At 41.4% G+C, this 23,522-nt stretch overlaps 1 protein-coding gene across 1 annotated transcript in view; it reads left to right on the forward strand.

Moving 5' to 3' along the window:
- The window catches only part of LOC117258890 (low-density lipoprotein receptor-related protein 1), a 122,361-nt gene that overhangs the window by 32,361 nt on the left and 66,478 nt on the right, over positions 1 to 23,522 (forward strand). Inside the window, exons 3-6 of the mRNA XM_033630109.2 lie at positions 1,676 to 1,813; positions 14,149 to 14,268; positions 14,588 to 14,716; positions 15,049 to 15,309. Coding sequence (XP_033486000.1) covers positions 1,676 to 1,813; positions 14,149 to 14,268; positions 14,588 to 14,716; positions 15,049 to 15,309 — 648 coding nt within the window. The remainder of the gene's footprint in view (positions 1 to 1,675; positions 1,814 to 14,148; positions 14,269 to 14,587; positions 14,717 to 15,048; positions 15,310 to 23,522) is intronic.

A 23,522-nucleotide genomic window follows, 5' to 3' on the forward strand; every position in this document is an offset into this window, starting at 1 on the left:
AAAGGCATACTGAATGCCAAGTCAATTGTATTTTTGTTACAGTACATCACCCTCTATCCTCAGCCTCACTCCAGATAAGGAGAAACACGCATAAGGCAGAATTAAGGGTCAAATGAACTGCATTTTGGCTGCTTAATATTGAGACACTGAAGACTTTGTGTAAGTCAGATTCTGAAGGAGGCATCTGAAACAGGTTTGCAGCTCAGGCTGCACAAATTCAGCTATCATCCTCTCAAAGCCTCTCTCAGCACCGTACATAACCCGCAGAACTCTACAGATCGTTTCCTGTGAAGGCGGTGAACTTTATTTTCTCTGCTTCTAGTGTTTTTCTAAAATGGGTCAGCAGATGTTAGAGAGAGAGAAAGGGAAAGAGAGGTGGAGGAGGAGGAGGAGAAGGAGGAGGAGGAGGAGGAGGAGGAAGAAGAAAAACAGCCAAAGCAAACTGTTTGCTGTGCAGTGTGGGCTGAGAGGAGAGATAGAGAGAAGAGTGGGAGAGAATGAAGGGAAGAGACTGCATCTACTGTATGTTCTGGTGTGACGCTGGTAAAAAAGAGAAAAAAAAAAAGTCTCTGCTTTTTCTGGACCAGAGGAGATCACGTTCTGTCCTTTGGCCTCTACGCCCCTTTGGATTCAATATATCGTTGTCAGTGTTTGCGTTTGGTATTTTCTGCCAGATAATCACATTTGCAGACCACATTTCATTGCTTTGCCATATTGTACACATTGAGGGTGTACACAGTAACTGAATGTGTGCACATATGTCACATGTGCATAATATTTGGCTCTTCGATGCATGCAGGGAACATTTTGTTTCTCGTGCTAAAGATTCAACAGAACAGAACAGAACAGAGCAGAACTCCAACAGAACCCTTTATCTGCCAGAGGGTCGTTATGATTTTATGTTTCACTGCAGAATTTAACCTGTTGCCTGTTGTCTCACGACAGCTAAACTAGATTGACGTGTAAAAATGAGGCTAACAAGGATGTAGAGGTTGTTTTCTAAATTGACTATTTAATGCTGATTGATGACACTGTCCTCCTCACACCAGGAGAGAAATTAATTGAAAAACTTGAAACCTACTGCACCGAGTAAAGGCAGCTAGTCAAAGACACATTTCCTCAGTTGTTTGAGCCAACATTGAAGACATTTTGAGGACTATTTCGACCATGTTTCACCTGTCGTCATCATCACACAGGTTGTGCATAGGAATGTGGAGGTTGTTTCTGATGTAGAGCTACAATGATTAACCAATTAGTTGTTAACTGTTGAATTTATTTGATAATCATTTTATTGTTTGGGAAAATTCCAAATTCTCTGATTCCAGCATCTTAAATGTGAATAATTTCTGGTTTCTTTACTCCTCTTTGACAGTAAAGTGAATATCTTTGGGTTTAAGACAAAACTAGACATTTGAGGACATCATTTTGGGCTTTTTTTTTTGGACATTTTATAGACCAAACAACTAACGATTATTCAAGAAAAAATGAAAATAATTGTTATTTGCAGCCCTATTCTGGTGCCATAGTTTGTGCTTGCATTTTGTTACGTGTTGTATCTTTGTTGTATTTCATATTCTGTGCTCAGGTCTCTCTTATATGTGTATAGGTTTTTGTCTCTCTGTATGTTTTGCTCTGTACTGTTGTTTTTCCTTACATGTCTTTTGCTTGTTTCCAGGCTCACACAACAGGGTGAACCAATGTCCTGTTAACGAACATGGATGCCTGGACATGGATGTGTGTATCCATATGAGCAAAGTGTGCGATGGAGTCCCTGATTGCTCTGATGGCTGGGATGAAGGCCCTCACTGCAGAGGTAATAAACACACAAAGGCATGCATACACATCTGCTAACTCCCATTTTCTGCAAATCACACTCAGAAGTGATCGTATCGTCATTTTCTCTATCCCCTCTGTTGCACAGAGACAAGAGTGTCAGCCTTTGTTGTGGGTCAGAAATGACCAGCCTGCTTCTCCTTGCTAGCATCTCCTTGTCTTCCCATCCAAAACTATAATCTCTATCCAATAATCTCCTCTATTAGGCCTTTTAATGAGCTGGCCTACTCTGGCTTGTGCAATTACAATGGAATTTCTCTTTCTGGGGAAAAAAGTCATTAATCTATCAATCAGCTCAGCTATGAGGCTGTTTCCCCAATCCCTGTGGGAATGATGAGCATTCAGTCCGGATGCAGCTGGAAAAGAATCCCATCAAATCCTCTACTATTAATTAGGGTCGATAGAAGAATGAGCGATGGAACATATTGACTCCATAGTTTCGGTCTTTGTTGCGGCGGACAAAGAAGAAAACACTGGCTGTCCACGGAGGATTGCCTCAGTATTCAGCCAGGCAGTCCTCAGATACAGCTGTCTAAAGTGCTGGCTGTTTGTAGTTGCAATAACTCATGTTGGGATACATGCTTTTAATTTCTGTTGAGCACACCCTTGTGTCTCTGTCCATTTCGCTTGTTTCACTGTGCTGTTCATGATCAAAAATCCCTCTTCCTGGAATAAGGAAACACTTAATCAAATATTTACAATCAAGTCTCAGTGGACCAAAGTCCTGGAACATGGGTTGGTCTGCCAGGTTCTCAAACAATGTCTGTAATCTCTGATCACCTTATCTCATCTACTAATTTTAAACTATTGACCAAAGTTTATGTTGCCTGTTCCAGTATCTGCAAAATTATATATATATATATATATATATATATATATATATATATATATATATATATATATATATATATATATATATTTGAGTCATTTTTGATAAAATAATAACAATAGCTTGAAAGAGGGAAAAGCAAATAGCTGCTTAATCGGCCAATATCACCCCACCCCCGGCAGAAAACAATTGCCAATGTCAGAAATGGACAATCTTTGACTTTATTAGAAACTGGATAAGTGTTACACTGAATATGTAAGGTAAAGTTATAAATACCTAAATAAATTTGGACTACTGAATATTTAACTCAAAGTAATAAATACCTAAATAAGTATATAAATCTGGAACTGAACATCAACAAACAAGGCTGCACAACTATCTGCCACTATTGAAGGCAACTTCCAACAATTAATTCCTGGCCTGTATTACAGTGTAATTAATATATGTACATGTTACTCTCCTCTGTACACTGTTTGCCCATGCAATAGAGAGTTTTCTTTTTGGACCCCCTTGCATAGATCAACACTGAGTTGATAAATAGATCTCCTACATGGAGTTATTAGATTAAAAAGTTATAGTGCATTAGTCAGAGCATTCAAGTGTGATATGGTTTGTCCACAAGAGCAGGAGCACTGTTGGGCTGATGAAGTGGACAGTTGTACAGAGTGGGTGAGAGTGTTAGTATCCCACACACTGGTCATCACCGCGAGACAAGCTTTTACACAACACAGCGATGATGTCATCCAATCACAACATGCACTGCCTGTCCCTGAGGACACAAGTCCAGCTGTCCTCAGTAAGTAAGGCATTGGTCACACTCCTACATGTTCTCGTAATGCATGCATACACTCACACAGTCACATTCTTGCTAATACACACCCAAACACACCCATAACCCCACACACAAACACACCGACCGTGTGTCCAGAACTTTTGGCATTGCTGTTTGTGAGCTCCCCTCTTTTCAGGGAAAGGCCTGGCCTTTCACAAGCATCCTAGTGTTTGCTTGTACAAACTGCCGGGTTGTGCAAGTATACCTGGGCGCTGGTGTCTGAAAGCACACTTTGTCAGTCAGCGTGTCCAAGTAATTCTGCAAAAGTTGTTGACATGAGTAGTTAGAAAGGAGAGTGTAGCAAGGTTAGGCAGGAATTTTATCTCACTGAAATAAATGTTCTCAGCATTTTCATAGTGTGTGGTAAAGTTTGGGACTAGTTGGCATTGTTGTTTGTGTATAGGATTGATAGTGAGAGAGTAACCCATATTTTTATGCTGTCATTGGTAGGGATGCACCGAAATGAAAATTTGTGGCCGAAGCCGAAGCCGAATAATATTAAACGCTTGGCCGAATACTGAGTACCGAATACCGAATATCGTTGTTTAGTTTTTCATTAGTTTTTGCAGATGAACCCCCTCCAGATTAGTGTTGTCACGGTACCAAAATTGGGACCCACTGTACGATACCAATGAAAATATCATGGTTCTGAGTAGTATCACGATACCACAGCGAAAATGAGGCAGATGTGCCTTTTGTCATTTATAAAACAATAAATCACTTTTCTATAATACATCAATGATATTTCAATGGAATAAATTACTTATTGGCTTATTCATACTTCAAAAACAGCATCAATGAGTGATGAACATAAGGGGGATCAAAATAAAATAAATAAATAAAATAAGAATCAACCAGCCACCCTCCTCCCCTGACAAGTAACGAACAGTCCCTAAAGTGCGGTGAGGTTTGTGGGCCTTGAACGGCTCGTTTCTCCTCTGACACGTCACATACCTGTGTTCGGCTGGCTCGGCTGTTCAGGTACTTCTGGGCAGTCCACATGCCAAGAAGAGGAGATTATTGGAGCCGACTTGTCCGTTGCCGGTAAGCCGATGGCCGCCGTATTTGACAGGAATGCATTACTGTCTGTGTCTGTGACCCCCGTTCAACCCACAATCGGTGGGATTCGCCTTTCGTTTCTGCTGGATGTTGAAATCTGTAGGCTGCCCGCACAGCGTGCTGAATGATTTAAGCCTATTTTGCTCGCTCAAAACTATTTTTAGTCGCAAATGCGAGTGCCATGCCGGTGGATCGCCACACTGCCGACATTTTAATCCGCCCGTCACGGCACGCTGTTTGATTGCGTTATCAAAACACGCCGCTATTATTCGGTCTTGCTTTTAACTTATTCCACTGAATACCGAATGTGTGTTTTTTGCAATATTCGGCCGAATATATTCGGTTACCGAATATTCGGTGCATTCCTAGTCATTGGGAAGAAAAATGTTTTCAAATCAAAATATATATGTAATGTGTGTGTGTGTGTATATGTGTGTGTGTATATATATATATATATATATACATATACATATACATACATACACACACACACACACACACACACACACACACATATATATATATATATATATACAGTACAGGCCAAAAGTTTGGACACACCTTCTCATTCAATGCGTTTTCTTTATTTTCATGACTATTTACATTGTAGATTCTCACTGAAGGCATCAAAACTATGAATGAACACATGTGGAGTTATGTACTTAACAAAAAAAGGTGAAATAACTGAAAACATGTTTTATATTCTAGTTTCTTCAAAATAGCCACCCTTTGCTCTGATTACTGTTTTGCACACTCTTGGCATTCTCTCCATGAGCTTCAAGAGGTAGTCACCTGAAATGGTTTTCCAACAGTCTTGAAGGAGTTCCCAGAGGTGTTTAGCACTTGTTGGCCCCTTTGCCTTCACTCTGCGGTCCAGCTCACCCCAAACCATCTCGACTGGGTTCAGGTCCGGTGACTGTGGAGGCCAGGTCATCTGCCGCAGCACTCCATCACTCTCCTTCTTGGTCAAATAGCCCTTACACAGCCTGGAGGTGTGTTTGGGGTCATTGTCCTGTTGAAAAATAAATGATCGTCCAACTAAACGCAAACCGGATGGGATGGCATGTCGCTGCAGGATGCTGTGGTAGCCATGCTGGTTCAGTGTGCCTTCAATTTTGAATAAATCCCCAACAGTGTCACCAGCAAAACACCCCCACACCATCACACCTCCTCCTCCATGCTTCACAGTGGGAACCAGGCATGTGGAATCCATCCGTTCACCTTTTCTGCGTCTCACAAAGACACGGCGGTTGGAACCAAAGATCTCAAATTTGGACTCATCAGACCAAAGCACAGATTTCCACTGGTCTAATGTCCATTCCTTGTGTTTCTTGGCCCAAACAAATCTCTTCTGCTTGTTGCCTCTCCTTAGCAGTGGTTTCCTAGCAGCTATTTGACCATGAAGGCCTGATTGGCGCAGTCTCCTCTTAACAGTTGTTCTAGAGATGGGTCTGCTGCTAGAACTCTGTGTGGCATTCATCTGGTCTCTGATCTGAGCTGCTGTTAACTTGCGATTTCTGAGGCTGGTGACTCGGATGAACTTATCCTCAGAAGCAGAGGTGACTCTTGGTCTTCCTTTCCTGGGTCGGTCCTCATGTGTGCCAGTTTCGTTGTAGCGCTTGATGGTTTTTGCGACTCCACTTGGGGACACATTTAAAGTTTTTGCAATTTTCCGGACTGACTGACCTTCATTTCTTAAAGTAATGATGGCCACTCGTTTTTCTTTAGTTAGCTGATTGGTTCTTGCCATAATATGAATTTTAACAGTTGTCCAATAGGGCTGTCGGCTGTGTATTAACCTGACTTCTGCACAACACAACTGATGGTCCCAACCCCATTGATAAAGCAAGAAATTCCACTAATTAACCCTGATAAGGCACACCTGTGAAGTGGAAACCATTTCAGGTGACTACCTCTTGAAGCTCATGGAGAGAATGCCAAGAGTGTGCAAAGCAGTAATCAGAGCAAAGGGTGGCTATTTTGAAGAAACTAGAATATAAAACATGTTTTCAGTTATTTCACCTTTTTTTGTTAAGTACATAACTCCACATGTGTTCATTCATAGTTTTGATGCCTTCAGTGAGAATCTACAATGTAAATAGTCATGAAAATAAAGAAAACGCATTGAATGAGAAGGTGTGTCCAAACTTTTGGCCTGTACTGTATATATATATATATATTTACACTGTTACTTGTAGTGTCATTTATCAATCTATATTGTTTTGGTGTGAGTTGCTGAGTGTTGGAGATATCAGTAGAGATGTCTGCCTTCTCTCAAATATAATGGAACTAGATGACACTCAACTTGTTGTGCTCAAAGCACCAAAAAATACATCTGAAAAACTCAACAGCAATATCTCTATTTAGAAATCATGATACTCAACTCAAGATACTCAAGATATTCCACAGACTAGGAATGCACAGATTTATCTGCTGAATATCGGCATCGGCCAGTATTCACCTAGTTGACTGCAATCGGTCTATCTGCAAATAAGATGATATTCATTGGGCAGTAGCCACTGTTTTTTCTGTTGTGTCACATCTATCAGGCCTAAGAGCAGGTCTCAATGAACACGTACAAGAAGAATAAAATTGACTTTTGTCAGATAGGCTCTGTGATCTTACTGTTGTGTGACGAGATGGTTGGTAGCAGCTGGCCTCCCATCGTCCTGGGGACAAAAGAAAACATGTTTGGGACAAAACGAGATCTTCCCTGGGTCTCCTTTGAAACAAAGGACACAGTAAACTCATTGTTGTTGCGTCAGATGATGCACCCCTTTGTTTCCCTGATAAGGCTATGTGGTGAGCAACAAATCTGTGTTGAGATCAGCAGGAGGAGAGCCAGTTAATGCTCGCTCTAAGCAGCCATTAACTCCTGATGAAGGTTGCACTGAGTTACATTATGATGCATTCAAGCCCTATTTAGTGAAAAAAAGGTAGCTATTTAGTGAAATAATCTAATATTGTAAAATGTAGTATTTGGCAAGAACCTTGAATAATTACAGCTGTTTGAAAGAAGTGTTCACAGCAAAATAATTTGATATTGGAGAGGGAATTTGATGTTGATCACCATCGATGCACCTCAAACACAGACTGTTGTGAACAGTTTTGTGTAGGGACTATTTTCTTTCTACTTAACTGAACCCACTAACCATATTAAAGCGCAGAAGGAAGTGTACATCTACTCATGGATGGAAAGGCTTCCTCCGCTGAGCTGTAATGTTGGCTACCTCAGTGGTGCTATATGAGCTAACAGTAGATGCATGCTTCCATCTGCACAGTGATACAGTTGATGGGTGTAGTTCAGTAGAAAGTAAGTAGTGCCTACATGAAACTACTCAAAACAAAGTCTGTGGATAACCTTGAGTAACCAGGTAATGATTTCTGGAAAGAGACGGTGTTGAGTTTATTAGATGTTAGCCACTGCCATCAATGAATATCATCTTATTTACAGATAGATAGATTGTAGTCAACAAGGTAAATACTGGCCGATGCTGATGTTGAGCTGATAAATTGGTGCATTCCTAGTCTGTGGATTATCTTGAGAAATCAGGTCATGATTTCTAAATAAAGACATTGCTGTTGAGTTTTCAAATGTATTTTTTTGGCATTTTGAGCACAACAAGCAGAGCACCATCTAGTTCCATTATATTGGAGAAAAGGCAGACATCTCTACAGCCGATACCTCCAACACTCAGCACCTTGCACCAAAACAATCTAGACTGATAAATGCATTACAGGTAAGAGGAAAAATATACATTTCTGATTTTGTAAAGTGTCCGTTGAAGGCTCTGAAAACCTTTTTCTCTTAGTATGACTGAGAAAAGATTATTACGTATGTCAGCTGCCGTGCCAAGATTAAATATCATAACACTGACTGGCCGTAGAGTAGCCCCAGTTTGTACCATATGCTTACTATAGCTGTGGGTCGCCTTAGCAAGCCTGATAAACACTGGTGGAAAACACTCTTCCCATTCAAGAACCTTCTCTGAATGCAGCAAAAGGTATGCCTTGCTCAAGAGCATGTAAAAGGTAGATGTTGAGAATGTTTCCCAATGTGATGTCTAAAGTTTGCTTGTCTAACTTTCTTTGCCATCCTTTGGCCAAAACACAAAGTACAGTTCCAGACCTATATTTAAAAAGCTTTTTTTTCTTTTTTTAAAACTAAATGTAGCCTTTTCAGACAATTGGCAGTTATGTTGTTTTTGCTGTCATATGGGGGAAAGTTGAGTCTTTTCATTGATCTGGAGGCAGGCATTTGTCCTTTCTCTGTCATCTTGTGGGTGATGGGGCCTCTGCTGGGGGGCAAGGCCTTAGACCTGCCTCCCTAAGAAGTGACTGATTGATAGGGAAGACAGAGAATGGGGTCATGGCGGTACTCTTGAGAGCTTTTCCCTTTTTCTCGCTGTCTCAAAAGGCACCCTGATTATTGTAGTGGCCTGACGCTATTGTTTATGCATGCAGTGGGCTTTCATTGTCCTTCATGTCCCACTAACTGTGGAATGAGAATCTGTCATAGGCGACTTGAGGCTGCCTGTGGAAAGACCACATTTTCATCTTTATTCATGAGTGGGTCTTGACCTAAATGAGTTTATTGGCTGCAGTTAGAGTTGTCTCGCATGACAAGACCTGTTTTATTGCCAGTCTTTGCCAGTTACTGTATTTAGAGACACTGTTGTGAAACTGTATTTCTTGGCTCATAATGGGCTGCAGATTAAAGAAAATCTGAGTATTGATTTTCTCGGGCAAGTTAAACTGTTGTGTGTTTGGGAATGTTTTGTGCCACTGTGTGTGTGTGTGTGTGTGTGTGTGTGTGTGTGTGTTTGCACGTTCGTGTTTGAGTATTTGTGTAAGTTCAAGCGTCTGGAGCAGCATGCTGCCACTGTTTGGGACTACGATAGCTACTGTTTGCTCATTACTCAAGCCACTGCCCTGCTTGGGTTTGCTTACGGTTACTTTGCCCCTTTGACTCTGCAGCTCCACACAGCTGCCAATGAATACACTTTTATGCTCATAATTACTGAGCTATACATACCCACCAACCTGGATATACACATCATTTTCTCCTCTAAATCTGATTTACCTCTTTCAACAGTTATTGTTTTTCAGTAATGCAGCATTTACCACCAACTTCTGTGTGTGATGGAATCATCCAAATAATGAAAGTACTTCCAAAAAATGAATTTGTCTTAAATTATGACTGATTGTGTGTTAAAATGAGCATGGAAATCTGCTAAACTTAAATGAGGGTGTTATTCTCAAAGTTTAATCAGATTCTTCATACTATTATGTGCAAAGCTAGGATGCAAATTAAGTATAAAAGGTTTGTGTATCCATACAAAGTGAACAGACATGTGTCCAAATCATTCAGTTTAAGAAGTAGAAATCAGGTAATTTGATGGAGCCATGTAGGAAAACGGTAGACTTATGTCAGCTGCAGGTAGAGGACAGAGACATGTGTAGACTTGTTTCCAGACAGTGAGAGCACAAAGGTAGGAATGTCCTGGGAATTACCTCTCTTTAAGATGTCACACAGTGGAATAGCCTAAAGTGACTGTTAGGTTTAATTAGTGCTTTCAGTCATGGCCTCTGGATGTAGAAATGCAGGCAGGCTTTATTTTATATTTTAGACAAAAAGGGATCTTTTTTTCTCAAGCCACCTGATGGATAGATGAGCTGATCTTTTTAAGGAGTTAGGTTTATGAAATCATTCAGTCGTTACAGTTGTGTTGTGTAACTAAAGTCATGACCCCAGCACCACCCGGTCTTTGTCTCACTCAACCTGCGTCACCCTGTTGCACCCAGCTTGTCAGCCACATAATTAGATTTTAGAGGAAAATGTCAACTTTCATATATTTTCCTCACAGACTGCCCCTGGACAGTGTCCAAGTGCGGTTCTCCTCTTCGTCTCTCTGTTGCCTCTCTTGTTATTCTTTTTATTTATTTATTTTTTTAAATTTGGCTTTTAGATCGCACTGCAGAGCCGCTAGGAAGTCCCTTCTTTATGCTTCATTTGCATTTTGACAGCATCACAGCTTTGCGGAATCAAAAGAAGCGTGACGGGTGTGATATGTAACACATCAGTGTTGGCCTATAATGTGACATATAACATACGCATCGGCAGCGCTTTCTAAACAACAACAGCGGCATTAACGTGATATATGGTGGACCTCATAGTTGTCCCAGTTTGCGGACATTTATGGCTGCTGTTCTTCTTCCTGAGCTAACTTCTTGAGTTAGCCGCTTACTGCTAACAGCTACTTTTTAAATCCCCCACAGTGGGTCACACGCATAACATGTCATCAAAACGTCACACCTGTGCCCCTGACCTCGTCCCTCAGACTGTCCTGCTTATAACAGACACCGTTTTGGTGCTGTTACTACCTCCCGTGGCGGATTTAAGGCAAGACCTGTTTTGCAATCATATCTTATATACAGCAAGGCAAGGTGGCATAACAACATGATATTCCTGCCTTGAAGAGGTAGTGTAAAAGGGGCTACACAGGACATATATGGTGTTTATGGAGATTAGCATATTGACAAAATAAGATGAAACAAACCAAAAATAATAAGGTATAATAGCATTCTTGCTATTATAGATATGCAAACTGCTTGTTGTTGCTGTACTGAGGGCGGTTGCATAGGGCACTCGTGTATTTGTGTATGAGTAGGTGTCTCTTTATGTTAGCTGATAAAGAAGAGATGGGAGAGAAGAAGGACTGAGCAAATAATGATAAGAGGATAATAAAGATGATAAAATTAATAAATATTGCTAAATATAATAATACATATAGTGATTTTAAAATCAGATTCAAATAAATAAAGTAAAAATAATAATGATTAATCAAAAATAAAGTTACTTATCTCATAGTCTCTATGTTAATGCAAATTACCCATTTGCCCTTTGTTTATTCTCTGCATGTGTTGGTAATGTCATCTGCCACTCCGGCACACAATAAGGCAGGACTAGTTCCAGACAAATTTTCATAGTATGCATATCATATCATGCATGTCTTCGAGGAGGTCACAATATGATGCATCTGAACTTGTACTGTCATTATCGTATATGCTTCATATTTTGGTCAGAAATTTGTTGACGCCTGTTTAATCGTACACACAGATGTGAGATGTCTTCTGATGAAACTCTAGTGGGCCCTTTGGCAAACAGCCTTACACTCTCACTCCCCGCTTCCCTTTAAAGCGCTATAGATGAGTGAAATTGAGGGTTGCCATCCATGCAGTAACAGGATCAATGGCTTTGGCATGCTTGTTTAGGACTGAAGGCCTCCAGTGTGTCTGTGTGATTTGTTTGCCTCGTTCATTAACCCCTGGTCAGATGTCTAACACGCTGATGTTGCTTGTTTGCTCGGAGCTGGAACTTTCTAACCACTCCACATCCTTAAGCCCTTTATGCACTCGTTTCCACCCCCCCCCCCCCCCCCCCCCTCCGTTCTTATGTTTATTCGTCTTCTGTTGTTTTCTGTTCCTCTCCTCGCATTTTCACTCCTCTCTTCTCCCCTTCCTCTGCTCTTCCTGCTATCGTACAACTACAAATACTCTCTGAGGTTAGAACAAGCAAAAGGATTTGCAGATTCACATTCCAGAAACTTTTTCCCCCAGACTCCCTCATAGGAGAAATACTTTTTTTAAGGAATATGCCAAAAAATGAATAAAAAGTAAGCCCTAAAGTATATTTTTGGATGCATTTTTGGAGCTTGTAGAAGCTGGGCATTAATATTACCAATGCCAACATTTATCTATGAAATTGTAACGGAGCATATCATACCATATGGTTCTCATATGTAAAGGACTGATAATTTAGATTTCACCTAAATCCGTTAAAGTAATGGTAAATTTGGTGACATTTTTCTTTAAATTATAGAATTAAAATAGATTAGAACAGATCGATCTCATAAAACCCATTAGAAATGGATGGATGTGATTTTGCTATGTAATCTTAATACTTTGTATCATCACAGGCTGATATTGACATATATTGTTAATAATTACAGCAATACTAATTTTGTCTACATCGCCCACCCACAGCTAGACACTCATGCACAAAAAGGAACAAAATGACCCTGGACAGAGGTGTATTTTCTGGGTCTTTTCGCACTCCAGTTGCCTGTGGTCTCTCACAGTGTGGGGCTTGGTGAATGGATTCGATATGGGCCACAGTGTTTGATGGGGGACTCTTCCTTTCAGTGGGGCCACAACAAAAGGGTCATTGTGGCCAAGAGTGCCGCAGGCTTTATATAATAAGGGCCCTTCACTCCTTCAATCTCCGCTCTTCACAGCCATACTATCACTAGCTACTGTACGAATACTGTGCCCATGACCATTCACTGTTTTTTGTTGGACGCCAAGGCAAATGTCTTTGTGCTCGTGGAAGCCTCTTTTATTTTCAGTTTTATTATATTGGAGTTTACATTTGGCACATGATTAATGGGGATGTTTCTCAACAGGTTCACTCAAGTTTAGCTCTTTAGATCAGTGTGGGGTTTGTTAGTGTTAGTAGGTTATGGAAAGGTCTTACACACTGATACGGAATATTGCTGTGGCCACTGTCATAGAGTGTTGTTAGGGTGTAGGACTGCAGCATGCCTGTCATATATCATGTCAGCATCAATCTTAATTTCGAGATTAAAGCTTGCAGAAATGGAGAGAGGAACTTCCATATGTGAATTGGAACATTAAAAGAGAGACAGAAGAGACAAAGAGAATATTGTTGAACAAATGCGAGCTGATCATGATCAGGATAATCTATGTCCCTCTGCCCTCACAATTTGTGACTTCTGTGAAAAGTTTATTGAACTCTGGGGCAGGACCTACCCAGTGTGGGTCACAGGCCTGTTCTTGGTGGACTCACACATGACCTAAGTAATGAAATATTTTATCAGCCTGACTACAAGAGTGTCACAACACTCTTTACTGAAGGTTTAAAGCTGATAGAAGCTGTCTGAAATATCATTTGTTTTGAAATATCAGATGTGTGCCACTATCTCAAGCCTACCCCATTTATCTCCTAGCCTAGACACACACATCTGCATGCACACACACAGCCTATAGCTGGCAACATGAGGGGATGTGTGGATGCTCCTCTTTCATTTCCTGCCAAAAGGATGTGTCCTTGAGTTCCCTCTGGGGGCGGGAAAGAAGAGACCCCCAAACGTGTGCGCATTCAAATCACCTCGTCTATCACATGCACAGATGAATACACATGCATGCACGTGTACGACCCCCACGCTCGCTCGCTCGCTCGCTCGCTCTCTCTCTCTCTCTCTCTCTCTCTCTCTCTCTCTCTCTCTCTCTCTCTCTCTCTCTCACACTCACACACACACACACACACACTCACACTCACACTCACACTCACACACACACACACACACACAATCCTATCTGATCTCCCAGTGGAGATGTGATAGGATATGACAGTATGGTTCTGTGAAGACTGTGCTGGGATTAAGATTAACATTAGAAATCTGATCTGCACACAAAACTGATCAAGCAGGCAATTACTTAAACAGGCTGCCCCCCTCCCATGTTTGCCTCCACAGTATTAAATGTTTTCTGTTTGTGTTTTTCTCTGCTTCAGAAAAAGCACCAGGCTGTGCCTCCAATGGGTGCCAGTTTCACTGTGCTGTGACTCATGATGGGCCTCTCTGCTACTGTAGCAACGGCTATGAGGTCGCTGCAGATGGAAAGACATGTAAAGGTGAGTGGGTGATTTTGCAGATTTGTTCTAGCTTGGGCAAAGTAAAATTCATAAAATCATCAGATTACTCTGACTTTATGCTTGCTGACTGGAATTTGCGTGGGGCAGCACACAGAGATGATTTTATCAAAACACTTCCCTTAGGGCCAAAGATAAATTCATGTTCCAGGGTTTGCTAGTAACCTTTGCTTTTTGTTACCTAGTGCTAAAAGATGGTGTGTCTAGGTACACCCAATGAGGTGATTTGTGAATCAGTGCTTTATAATATCTATTTCATCACTGACTGTGTCTGTTATTGCACTGTGTTATTCTCTCGTAGATTTTAATGAGTGCAATGTGTATGGGACGTGCAGTCAGACGTGCACAAACACTGACGGCTCCTACACCTGCAGCTGTGTGGAGGGCTACCTGCTACAGCCTGACAACCGCTCCTGCAAAGCCAAAAACGGTGAGAACACTCAACCAAAAAGTACAACAGAGACCAAGTATGCAGTTCATACTAACCATGGCAAGAAAACAAGAGTTGATTAGTTTGTTGAAACTGGATCCCCGCTGTGTTATATCAGGCAGTCACGACTGCACGATTTTGCACATCCAGTTGTTTTGTAAAGTTGTTAACTGGTGAGAGATGTATTAAGGATATGCAATGGATGTATGACCTTTGGCTCCTCTCCATCTCCTCCTCATATCTCTCCCCTTTATGCCTCCTCTCCCTTATTTTTTTTCTCTTCCACTGCTTATCCCTCCCCTCTGCTCCCCTGTCCTGATCACCCTCTCCAGAGCCGGTGGATCGTCTGCCCATGCTGTTGATTGCTAACCTTCATGACATCCGTTGCACCTCCCTCAGTGGCTCTACATCCCGCCTGCCCTCCATCGCCACCAAGCAGACTATGGCTATGGACTTCATCTATGCTGACGAGACCGTCTGCTGGATAGATGTTGGTGACACCCCTGCCGCTACTCAGCTGAAGTGCGCCAGCATCCCTGACCTTAAGACTGTCACCAACATTCGCACCATCAACATCTCCCTCAGCCTGCACCGTAAGTTGCGATTCCATTGGCAAAAAAATGCAGGAAATCTCCTCTGACTGTGACAGAAAGCTTTTGTTTCAAGAAATAGTATTTTCTGCTGACACAGAGAAATGTTGTCAGGTACTTTGAGGGCATGACAGTTTAGCTGTAGACCGCCAGGGAAAGAGAAATGAATTCCTTGCATAAGAGCACGCAAGCAACGCTCAGGTAATCAGTTCGAGTTGTCAGCTCACCCCGTGTGAAATTTCTGTACTTTGCCAGGAATCAAATGGTCAACTTTGCATTTGCTAGCTCAGACAAATGTAAGATGTGAAGCAATACAGCCTCGTCTCCGAAAGCTGCTCGTACCAGCATAAAAGTGCCAAGTAGAAACGCTGAGTCCAGCTTTATTTTTCAAAAGGTTTGTCTTTGAAGAACAGGGGCACCCTGACACAACACTAAATCATCCCGTAGAGGCAATATGTGTGTAGCTTACTTACAGTGATATGATACATGTAAGGCTGGCAGCATGCCTTCAGGCATTAATTTGCACATTTTTTGACAGGCAAACGGTAACCTACTGTGTAGCTTGATTTATGCACTGACTGTGCGTGGCCATTCACAAGCCTGGGAATGTATTTTTCCACTGCTCTTGTTTAAGGCATTTGAATGTAATCAGTTGCATCCAAACTCCAGTCATTGATTTTTGATATGATGACATTTGGCATTAGGTTTTCCCACAAAAATCCTCCCAACAAGTACTGTACATTTTGTTCTGGAGGGTGTTGTAGATAGATAGTTTGTGCTGTGTGTGTGCTCTGTGTGTGTGTGTGTGTGTGTGTGTGTGTGTGTGTGTGTCTAAGTCTAAGAGGACATTATATAGGCCACAAGTGATGAACAATGACAAGTGAAATGTCTGCCCTGTGGAGATAATGTCCTTACAGCCACAGGCATCGTCTTAACTTACAGACTATCATGTCTTGCGCAACACCCAGACATAGACTAACATACAGAGCATGTGAACACTTCCCTCTGAGAGACTTGCTCATATAATAGTGACATGATTTATCCCAGATTACGAGCCTGACAAGGATTGTTTTTATTTGCCTGGCTGACAGAACCGTTACTCTCTCAGAATGGGGGCAGAGATGTAGACGAAACATAAAAGTGAGTGTGTGGGTGTGGGTTTGCGCGTGTATGCATACGTTCGTGCATGAAGGGAAGCGTCCCCTTGAGAATTGGCCCCAGGCTTGGAAGGCAGACGTGAAGGAAACAAGTGGAGAGAGCCGGGTGTGCAGACCCCGAAAACCTGCAACGTGATTAGAAGTGCCTCGGCTCATATCCACTTCAAATGATGCTTGTGCAACTGCTGTCACCGCTGACAGCCGGGGCAGAGCCGAGGCTCAGAGGCTCAGTGAACCCCAGCGTCCTAAAATGGGGTTTTTTCCAGTTGATTCACTGCACTCCCATGAGTGGCCCATATCCCACCTTACCCTCATTGTGTTGGCTTGCTACTGTGGCTTTTATCCACTGCTCTGTTAAGTGGTCTGAAAGGTAAATGGGGGCGAGGGGTGGAAGTGCAGAGGGACCCTGAGAGAAAGATTGAAGCATAGGAGACAGGGGAATGATAAAATGAGAGGGAAAGAGAGAAGGTAGTGATTTGCTGTACCTCAGAGGTGTGTTGTGTGTGTGTGCGTGTGTGTATATGCGAGTGGTCATGCAGATGGTATTTACATTCCTCTGTTGGGTTATGTCAGCCTGAACAGCCCCTACATTCCTCCAGCCGTCTCATGTCCTGTCCAGTCAGGTCACTTTAACACGCTCATGGCTGTGGCTCAGATGTACAGCACACACACACACAGACACAGACAAAGAGACATCGACCTAAATACCTTTGACTCATGCACCCATTACTCAGTGACATATTACCTTTTATGAATTAAGATTTTTTATTCATTTCTGTTTGGCTGTCACTGTACACCGTTCTGTAAAAGTGCTCTCCAACTTGTGTACACATTTAGGTATAGTGGGTCACCTTTATGGAAATAACTTTTTGTCATTTTTGATGAAATTTACATGGCATTACAAGAGACTGAAAGTCTGTGAAAAAAATTATGTTCCTCCTCCTCCTCACTTTGGCCGCATCCCAAGTCCCTTAAATTGTATTCGTGTTTCCCTCACTTGTGTCTTTTCCTTGCGTCCTAGTCTCTCCCATCGGGGATGCATAGGGAGACACAAGGAAACCATACATGGAGAGAGGCTTCTCTCTGAAATGTCTCATGAATCGTCGTCCATTTCTGATGATGGTGGCAGCTGATCAGTCGGCTTTAACAGTTGTAGAGACTTTTGATGGAGTTTTGTGCCTTCAGTTATGTACACTGTGCAAATACAAATTAAAGATACAGAGTTATCACTGCTAGAGCAACAGTGTTTTCTCCCCGTTTAACAAACACCCGCACATAAATAACAACCTTCGCTGTGTATTTATACTGTGTCTTATGCCCTGCTTAGACACACAGAATACATTTATATTATTTATTTATTATTTGCATCTGAATTTATTGATTTTCTGATCGTAAATTCATTATTAATAACCCAGAATATGGAAATTATTTATCAGGCTAAATGTTTCAGGGAAAAATTGAAATTCTGTAACTCAACAAACCCGATGCTCAGGAATTATCAGCCTCACATGTGACTGAATGGAAATGATGATAACTGAGTTAAAAGTTTTTTGTTTTTTTTTGGCAGACAGACACACTCTCTCTGACTTTAATTTCCTCCATTATAAAACATAATGGGGGAAATCATGAAAAGAAAAATGTTTTTATTAAACAAAGACATTTGTTTCTGCTCCTTTTGGTGTTCAGATTTTTAACCAGATGGTCAATCATAAGAAAAAAAAAGAGAAAACTTGGGAGTGATACACTTGAGTTTAATCTCTAATTTATTTATTTATTTATTTATTTTTTAAATTTATTTTAGAGGACAGTGCACATTAATGAACATTGCTGTAAATGTGCTGGTGTTAGCCAAAGGCTAATTTTCAACTGTAGTCCTCCGGCATGATGTTAAAAAGACCTCAGGCCATTAAAAAACACAAAAACAGGAACACAGAAGTCATAATATATAAAACAACAAATTGCAAACAAAAACAGGGACACATAAGTCATAATATGTAAAACAAATAACAAACAGATAGACAATAATTCACAACGAAAAACCAATACGTACAGTGCAATATGATACAGTGCAAAATAGTTGATCGAGAGGCTATGGATACTGAATAGACGAAACAATGCAAGTCCATAAGTCACTGGCATTGTGTATATGATATATGAAGTTACAAAGTGCTGCAGTGCCCATAAAAGCCATCACAGTAAAAGTCTAAATTTAATTAAATTACAATAAGTTAAATTGGGAGAGTTGAAACTGTCAGGGGTGGATAAATGGGATGGAGGTGCAGCAATGCAAGGACCAAAACAGGATTTCTTGTTGAAGTTGTGCCAAGATGGATTGAGAAACACAACAAATCCAATACATACAGTGCAATATAATACAGATGATCATGACATAATGTATCATATGAATATAATTAGTAAGGTAATAAAGTCCTGCAGTGCTCATATAAGTGCTGCGGTGCTCACAGCAGTTTTCACTGTAAAGGTTAAGTCTAAGTTGAATTTGAGTGGGATGGGAATGGGAGAAATGAGCTGTCAAAAGGTGGATAGATGGAATGAAGGTGCAACAATGCAGAGACCAGAACAGGATTTCTTGTTGGAGTGTGCTGAGATGGATTGAGAAGAGGTGGTACATTTGTAAAGTGCTGTCGTGTTATCATGAGGTGCAGATTTACCCATGTCGCTGCACATGTCCGGGGGGGGTAATACAGGTCTGACTTGCCTTGAGCCAGTCTTTCAAATGCCCTTTAAAAATTAGAAATGTAGAGCAGTCTCTCATGGAGGTTCGTCTTCTCTCCGATATGAAACTCCAGTGATGTATCAGATCAGTCTGATCAGCTGTAGCGCGGCATGTGTCCAATCAATAACTGATATTGAATCGGGGGGTTTGTCAGACAATAAAAGATTTCTGTGAAGGCTGCTCTTTTGTATCCTTGTTCATCCTTGCTCCTTAGAGATCTCTCCTCACTCCTTGATCCTCGGTCCTAAAAGCAGAACAAAGAGTTTTGGGATGGCCTTCAAGATGGCGCCTTAGAACAAGTTCTGGTTCAAACGAGGATGGAGGAGCAAGGAAATATCAAATAAGAGACTCGGGATGCACGCGTTGTCCCTAATGGCATTTGTTAGAATTTACTGCGGCGCACCAAAAACAACCAGTCAGAGCCAAGGAGTCAGTGAATCAGATAAGAAACGATAAGATAGGATGATCCTTTATTCGTCCCACAGCCGGGGAAATTTGCATCATCACTGCAGCAGCTGTCATGTCTGTCATTGCTTGGGAACTGTGGTCAAAGTAGCTGTTCTAATATGAATCAAGATTCTGTTACTGCTGCACTAACCTGATTTTAGTAAAACATTTAAGCGTTAAGTTTGATCTAATCTAATGTTGATATCAGAAAGTACATTTTGGAGTATCAGGTGATTGGCTCTATTAAATTTAAGAAATGGCTCTGCAGTGCTCACACAGTGAGAAGGGCAAAGTGAGCTGTGCCTGAGACATTCAGCTTCATCTTGCGCTGTGATGTACAGAAAGAGTACAGTGAGGAAATTGTTTAGCAGCTGCGATAAGCCACGCAGATCTTGTTGCATCTTGTCTTGGACACTGAACAATAGTCACACTCATTAAAGGTATGTCCTTTGCTATGTGAAATGGGACCATTCATCTTTTCCCCTAAAGGTTAATGGTCATGTATTTAGATATCAGCAGAGGCAGTCTTAGATAGGGATGTGCATGATTAGTTGAGAAGTCGATTTAACGTTGCTACCATCATTAGTTGGCACCAGAAACACTAGTTGGTTAAAGTTAATAAAATTATAATTTCAATACACATTGAAACACATTTAAATTACATATTGGCATAATTGAACTGAAATGTAATGCCTCCCTCGCCAAATGCTGCTTTATAAATAACATGAAAAAAAACTGCAAAAATTAAACCTTGTAAAACTAGTGCAGTTTGGCAGTATTTTGATTTTATGTACTGAGTTGTTGTTTGTTTTATGGGATGAAGTGCAATGCTCATAACACATGTTGCAAAGTGCATTTAAAACATGGTTTGGTGGATTGGATTGGATTGGATTGGATTGAAAAATGTGATTAATGGTTTCAAATTACTCTCATAATATCCGCAATCATTTTTTTGGACAATGTTTAAGATTATGGATTATAATTTGCTCAATGTCGACCTTTTTACAAAGTGTTTTCTTACTTGCAGAGTGAGTTGACTAGTCTAAAGTTCAAACTTTCATATGAACGTCGGGGAAATAAGTCAATAGAATCATCCCAAATTTCAGGTAAGATGACCTATCTCCCATATAAAACACTGTGGAAAACCCTGACTATGTGGTTCCAGTCATGTCTGTTGGTGGGGGTTTTTTTTGGCTGTCGTCAATCGCTCAGAGAGCAAACAGACAAGAGCCTCTCTTTGCACTTTGGCTGACTTCACAGTTTTATGTTGCATCAGTCTGGGCTTTCAGCTGCGATAAGAGAGCGAAAACTTCTCTGTTAATTTTGTGGATCTCAGCTGAGTCAAAAGGCCATTTGCTGCAAATACCGTATGGCTTCCCTTGTGGTCGTTAGCTTTAAAAAATGAACTAAGCTTTTAACCCATGTGTCCCTCTTGATTAAACCATTTGCCTTTTCTTTTCTTCAAGGTGAACTTGGTCTTCTGAAACAAATTTGGATGATATAATTGGTACAAACATAGCTTCCATTCAGTGTTCTATAACGAGAAGGGCTCAGGTGCATTCCTAAAAGTATGGTGGGCAGACCTGAGGATTGGCCTTAGATGGATATGGATGAAGGCAAGGGGGAGTTAGTGCAGGGTTCACACAAACAGGGTGATTTATAGCTTCTGGGATCCTGAGAGAGCAGGACAGATAAGTAGACGAGCGTTCCAGATGTGGCCTGCTCTGTCTGCACGTGTGATTCTCTGACTGGGAAGATAAAAGGGGAGCAGACTAGTCTACCCGTCCCATTCTCTCCACCCTCCGAGAGTAACTCCACAGCAGGGACCGGCTCTTCTCCCCGTGTCCCTCTGCCCATCGTTTAGTCCTCCTTCCTCCCTCTTCCTAGCCTTTGTTCTTCAGGAATTTTTTTTCTCTAGAATAAATCAGTGCACAGAAGGTCTTTGTAAATGTGTCAAGATCTATAAATGTATAGTTTCATGGGGAGAAATCATTGAAAGCATCCTCTGTTGCTGCAAAAAATCTGATTTTTTTTTTTCTTTTACTAGATGTTACTGTGTATCTAGTTTAAAGAAAGGCTTCGGATGTACAACATTATTGTCTCTGTTGTCACTTGCATTCAAAGAGCAAATGTCTATGTCCAAAAGGACCTGTTATTTTTTCTATCATTTCTTATCCTCATTGTTTTTTTGTCATGAGTGGACTCATGTCACATTACCCTTGTCAACAGTTCTTCCTATACTAGCCTAACTTTTTCACTTGCAACAGATCGTGATTTGCCAATGGCATAACTGGAATTATAGCCTCTTTAATGGAGTTAATCTTATGGAAAATCATAATCGCTAAACTCAAACTGTGCTCTTGGGAGGTTCAAGTGGTTTTTGCTCAGATTAATAGGATAATCTTGGCATGGGGAGGATCATCAAAACAGCATGACAAATGACAAATCTTTCTGCTTTGCACTAACTTGTAAATAATAGGAATTCTTGTCCCAACATGCAATGAAAGTAAATAATATTCAAGTACAAATTTTGAGGTGCTGTTTCTCTGTCTAGGCGCGGGTGTGCGGCTAATTTGAAGAGCTACATAGGCGATGGCCCTGTATGTAAATACGTATGCTACTTGGGCAGAAAGCATGGTTGTTGTTGCCAGTAAAACCTCCTCAGTTTGTGAAATGTTTCCTCAGAGCGGTGTGAGCTGGTAGGTGTTAAGGGCAGGAAGTGAAAAGGGGTTGTAAGGGCAGGGTGGTTGGATGAGGAGAAAGGGGTGGGTTCATTCAGTTTCCCAGCAAACTTTCCACTTACCAGAATCTGAATGAGCAAGGACGTCAACATGCTGGCTGGCTCTCTGGATAAGGGGGTCCACTAGTTGTTGGCTGTTACACAACGCAATACTCTCTGTGTTGCACAACTGGCTCCTCTACTCTGTATATGAGTCTAATCAATGCCTTGTGCAGTCAGGCTTCCAGCTGGATTTCTTTAAAGGAGTATGGTTTTAGAGCTGATACCAATGGGAGTATCACTAACCCTCTGTACTCTTTGACAAACTCTCCCCCGTTGTAAGAATCTTGGTTCTGATGTTTATGAAACATCTTGGACTGGTTTTTACTCCCTCCCTCTGCTCTTTTGATTTTTTTATTTTTTTTTATCAGCTCATGTATTTACAGTTACCTCCCTTTTAGACGTGAGATAGCCAGTACCTTTGCTGACTGTCAATAAATTATTCCCAGCCTGGAGGTGCACCAGGACGTTTAATGTTCTTACATAGATTTATTTTGCCATCAGTATCTTTCTCTCTTTCTTCCCCGTGCACTACCACAACCCCATCCTTCACGGTTTCCTATTTTCTCCCCAGCTCTGCTTACATTGTAGCATAACCAAGCATACTGTAAGTCCCATGTGGGGCAGCCCCTTTGAAGCTCTGTGTATGTTTGGTAGGTGGAGTTGGGGGTTCTACATCAGGCCCAGATGTGTGTATGCACTGCTGTGGAGCTTGCTTTGGCTCTGTCTTTGAGCAGCATGGTTATCATCGTTGGGGGGGGGGGCGGGGGGGGGGGGGTGCTCCATTGCAGATGTTTTCTTTATGAATGGTCAAAGCTCTGCAGCTCTGACTGGAGGCTCACTGTCAACGTTGTCAGACCCCACTCTTGTACCCCAACATCAAAGTTGTCCCTCGGATTAACTGGAGAGACACGTGTGGTTACTTTGATACTGTATGTGTGAGTGGTGAGCCTGTGTGATGTGTATGTGTGTATACAGTGTTCTGCTTTGAAAGGAAGTGTGGTGGCAGCTGTTAAAACACAAGGTTGTATGTATCTTCAAGCTCCCCCCTCTCCCACAGCTGGGTCTCCCTGTGATCTGGGATTTCTGCACCCAG

The sequence above is a fragment of the Epinephelus lanceolatus genome, chromosome 8 (genome assembly GCF_041903045.1).
Source record: "Epinephelus lanceolatus isolate andai-2023 chromosome 8, ASM4190304v1, whole genome shotgun sequence".
Classification (NCBI taxonomy): Eukaryota; Metazoa; Chordata; class Actinopteri; order Perciformes; family Serranidae; genus Epinephelus; species Epinephelus lanceolatus.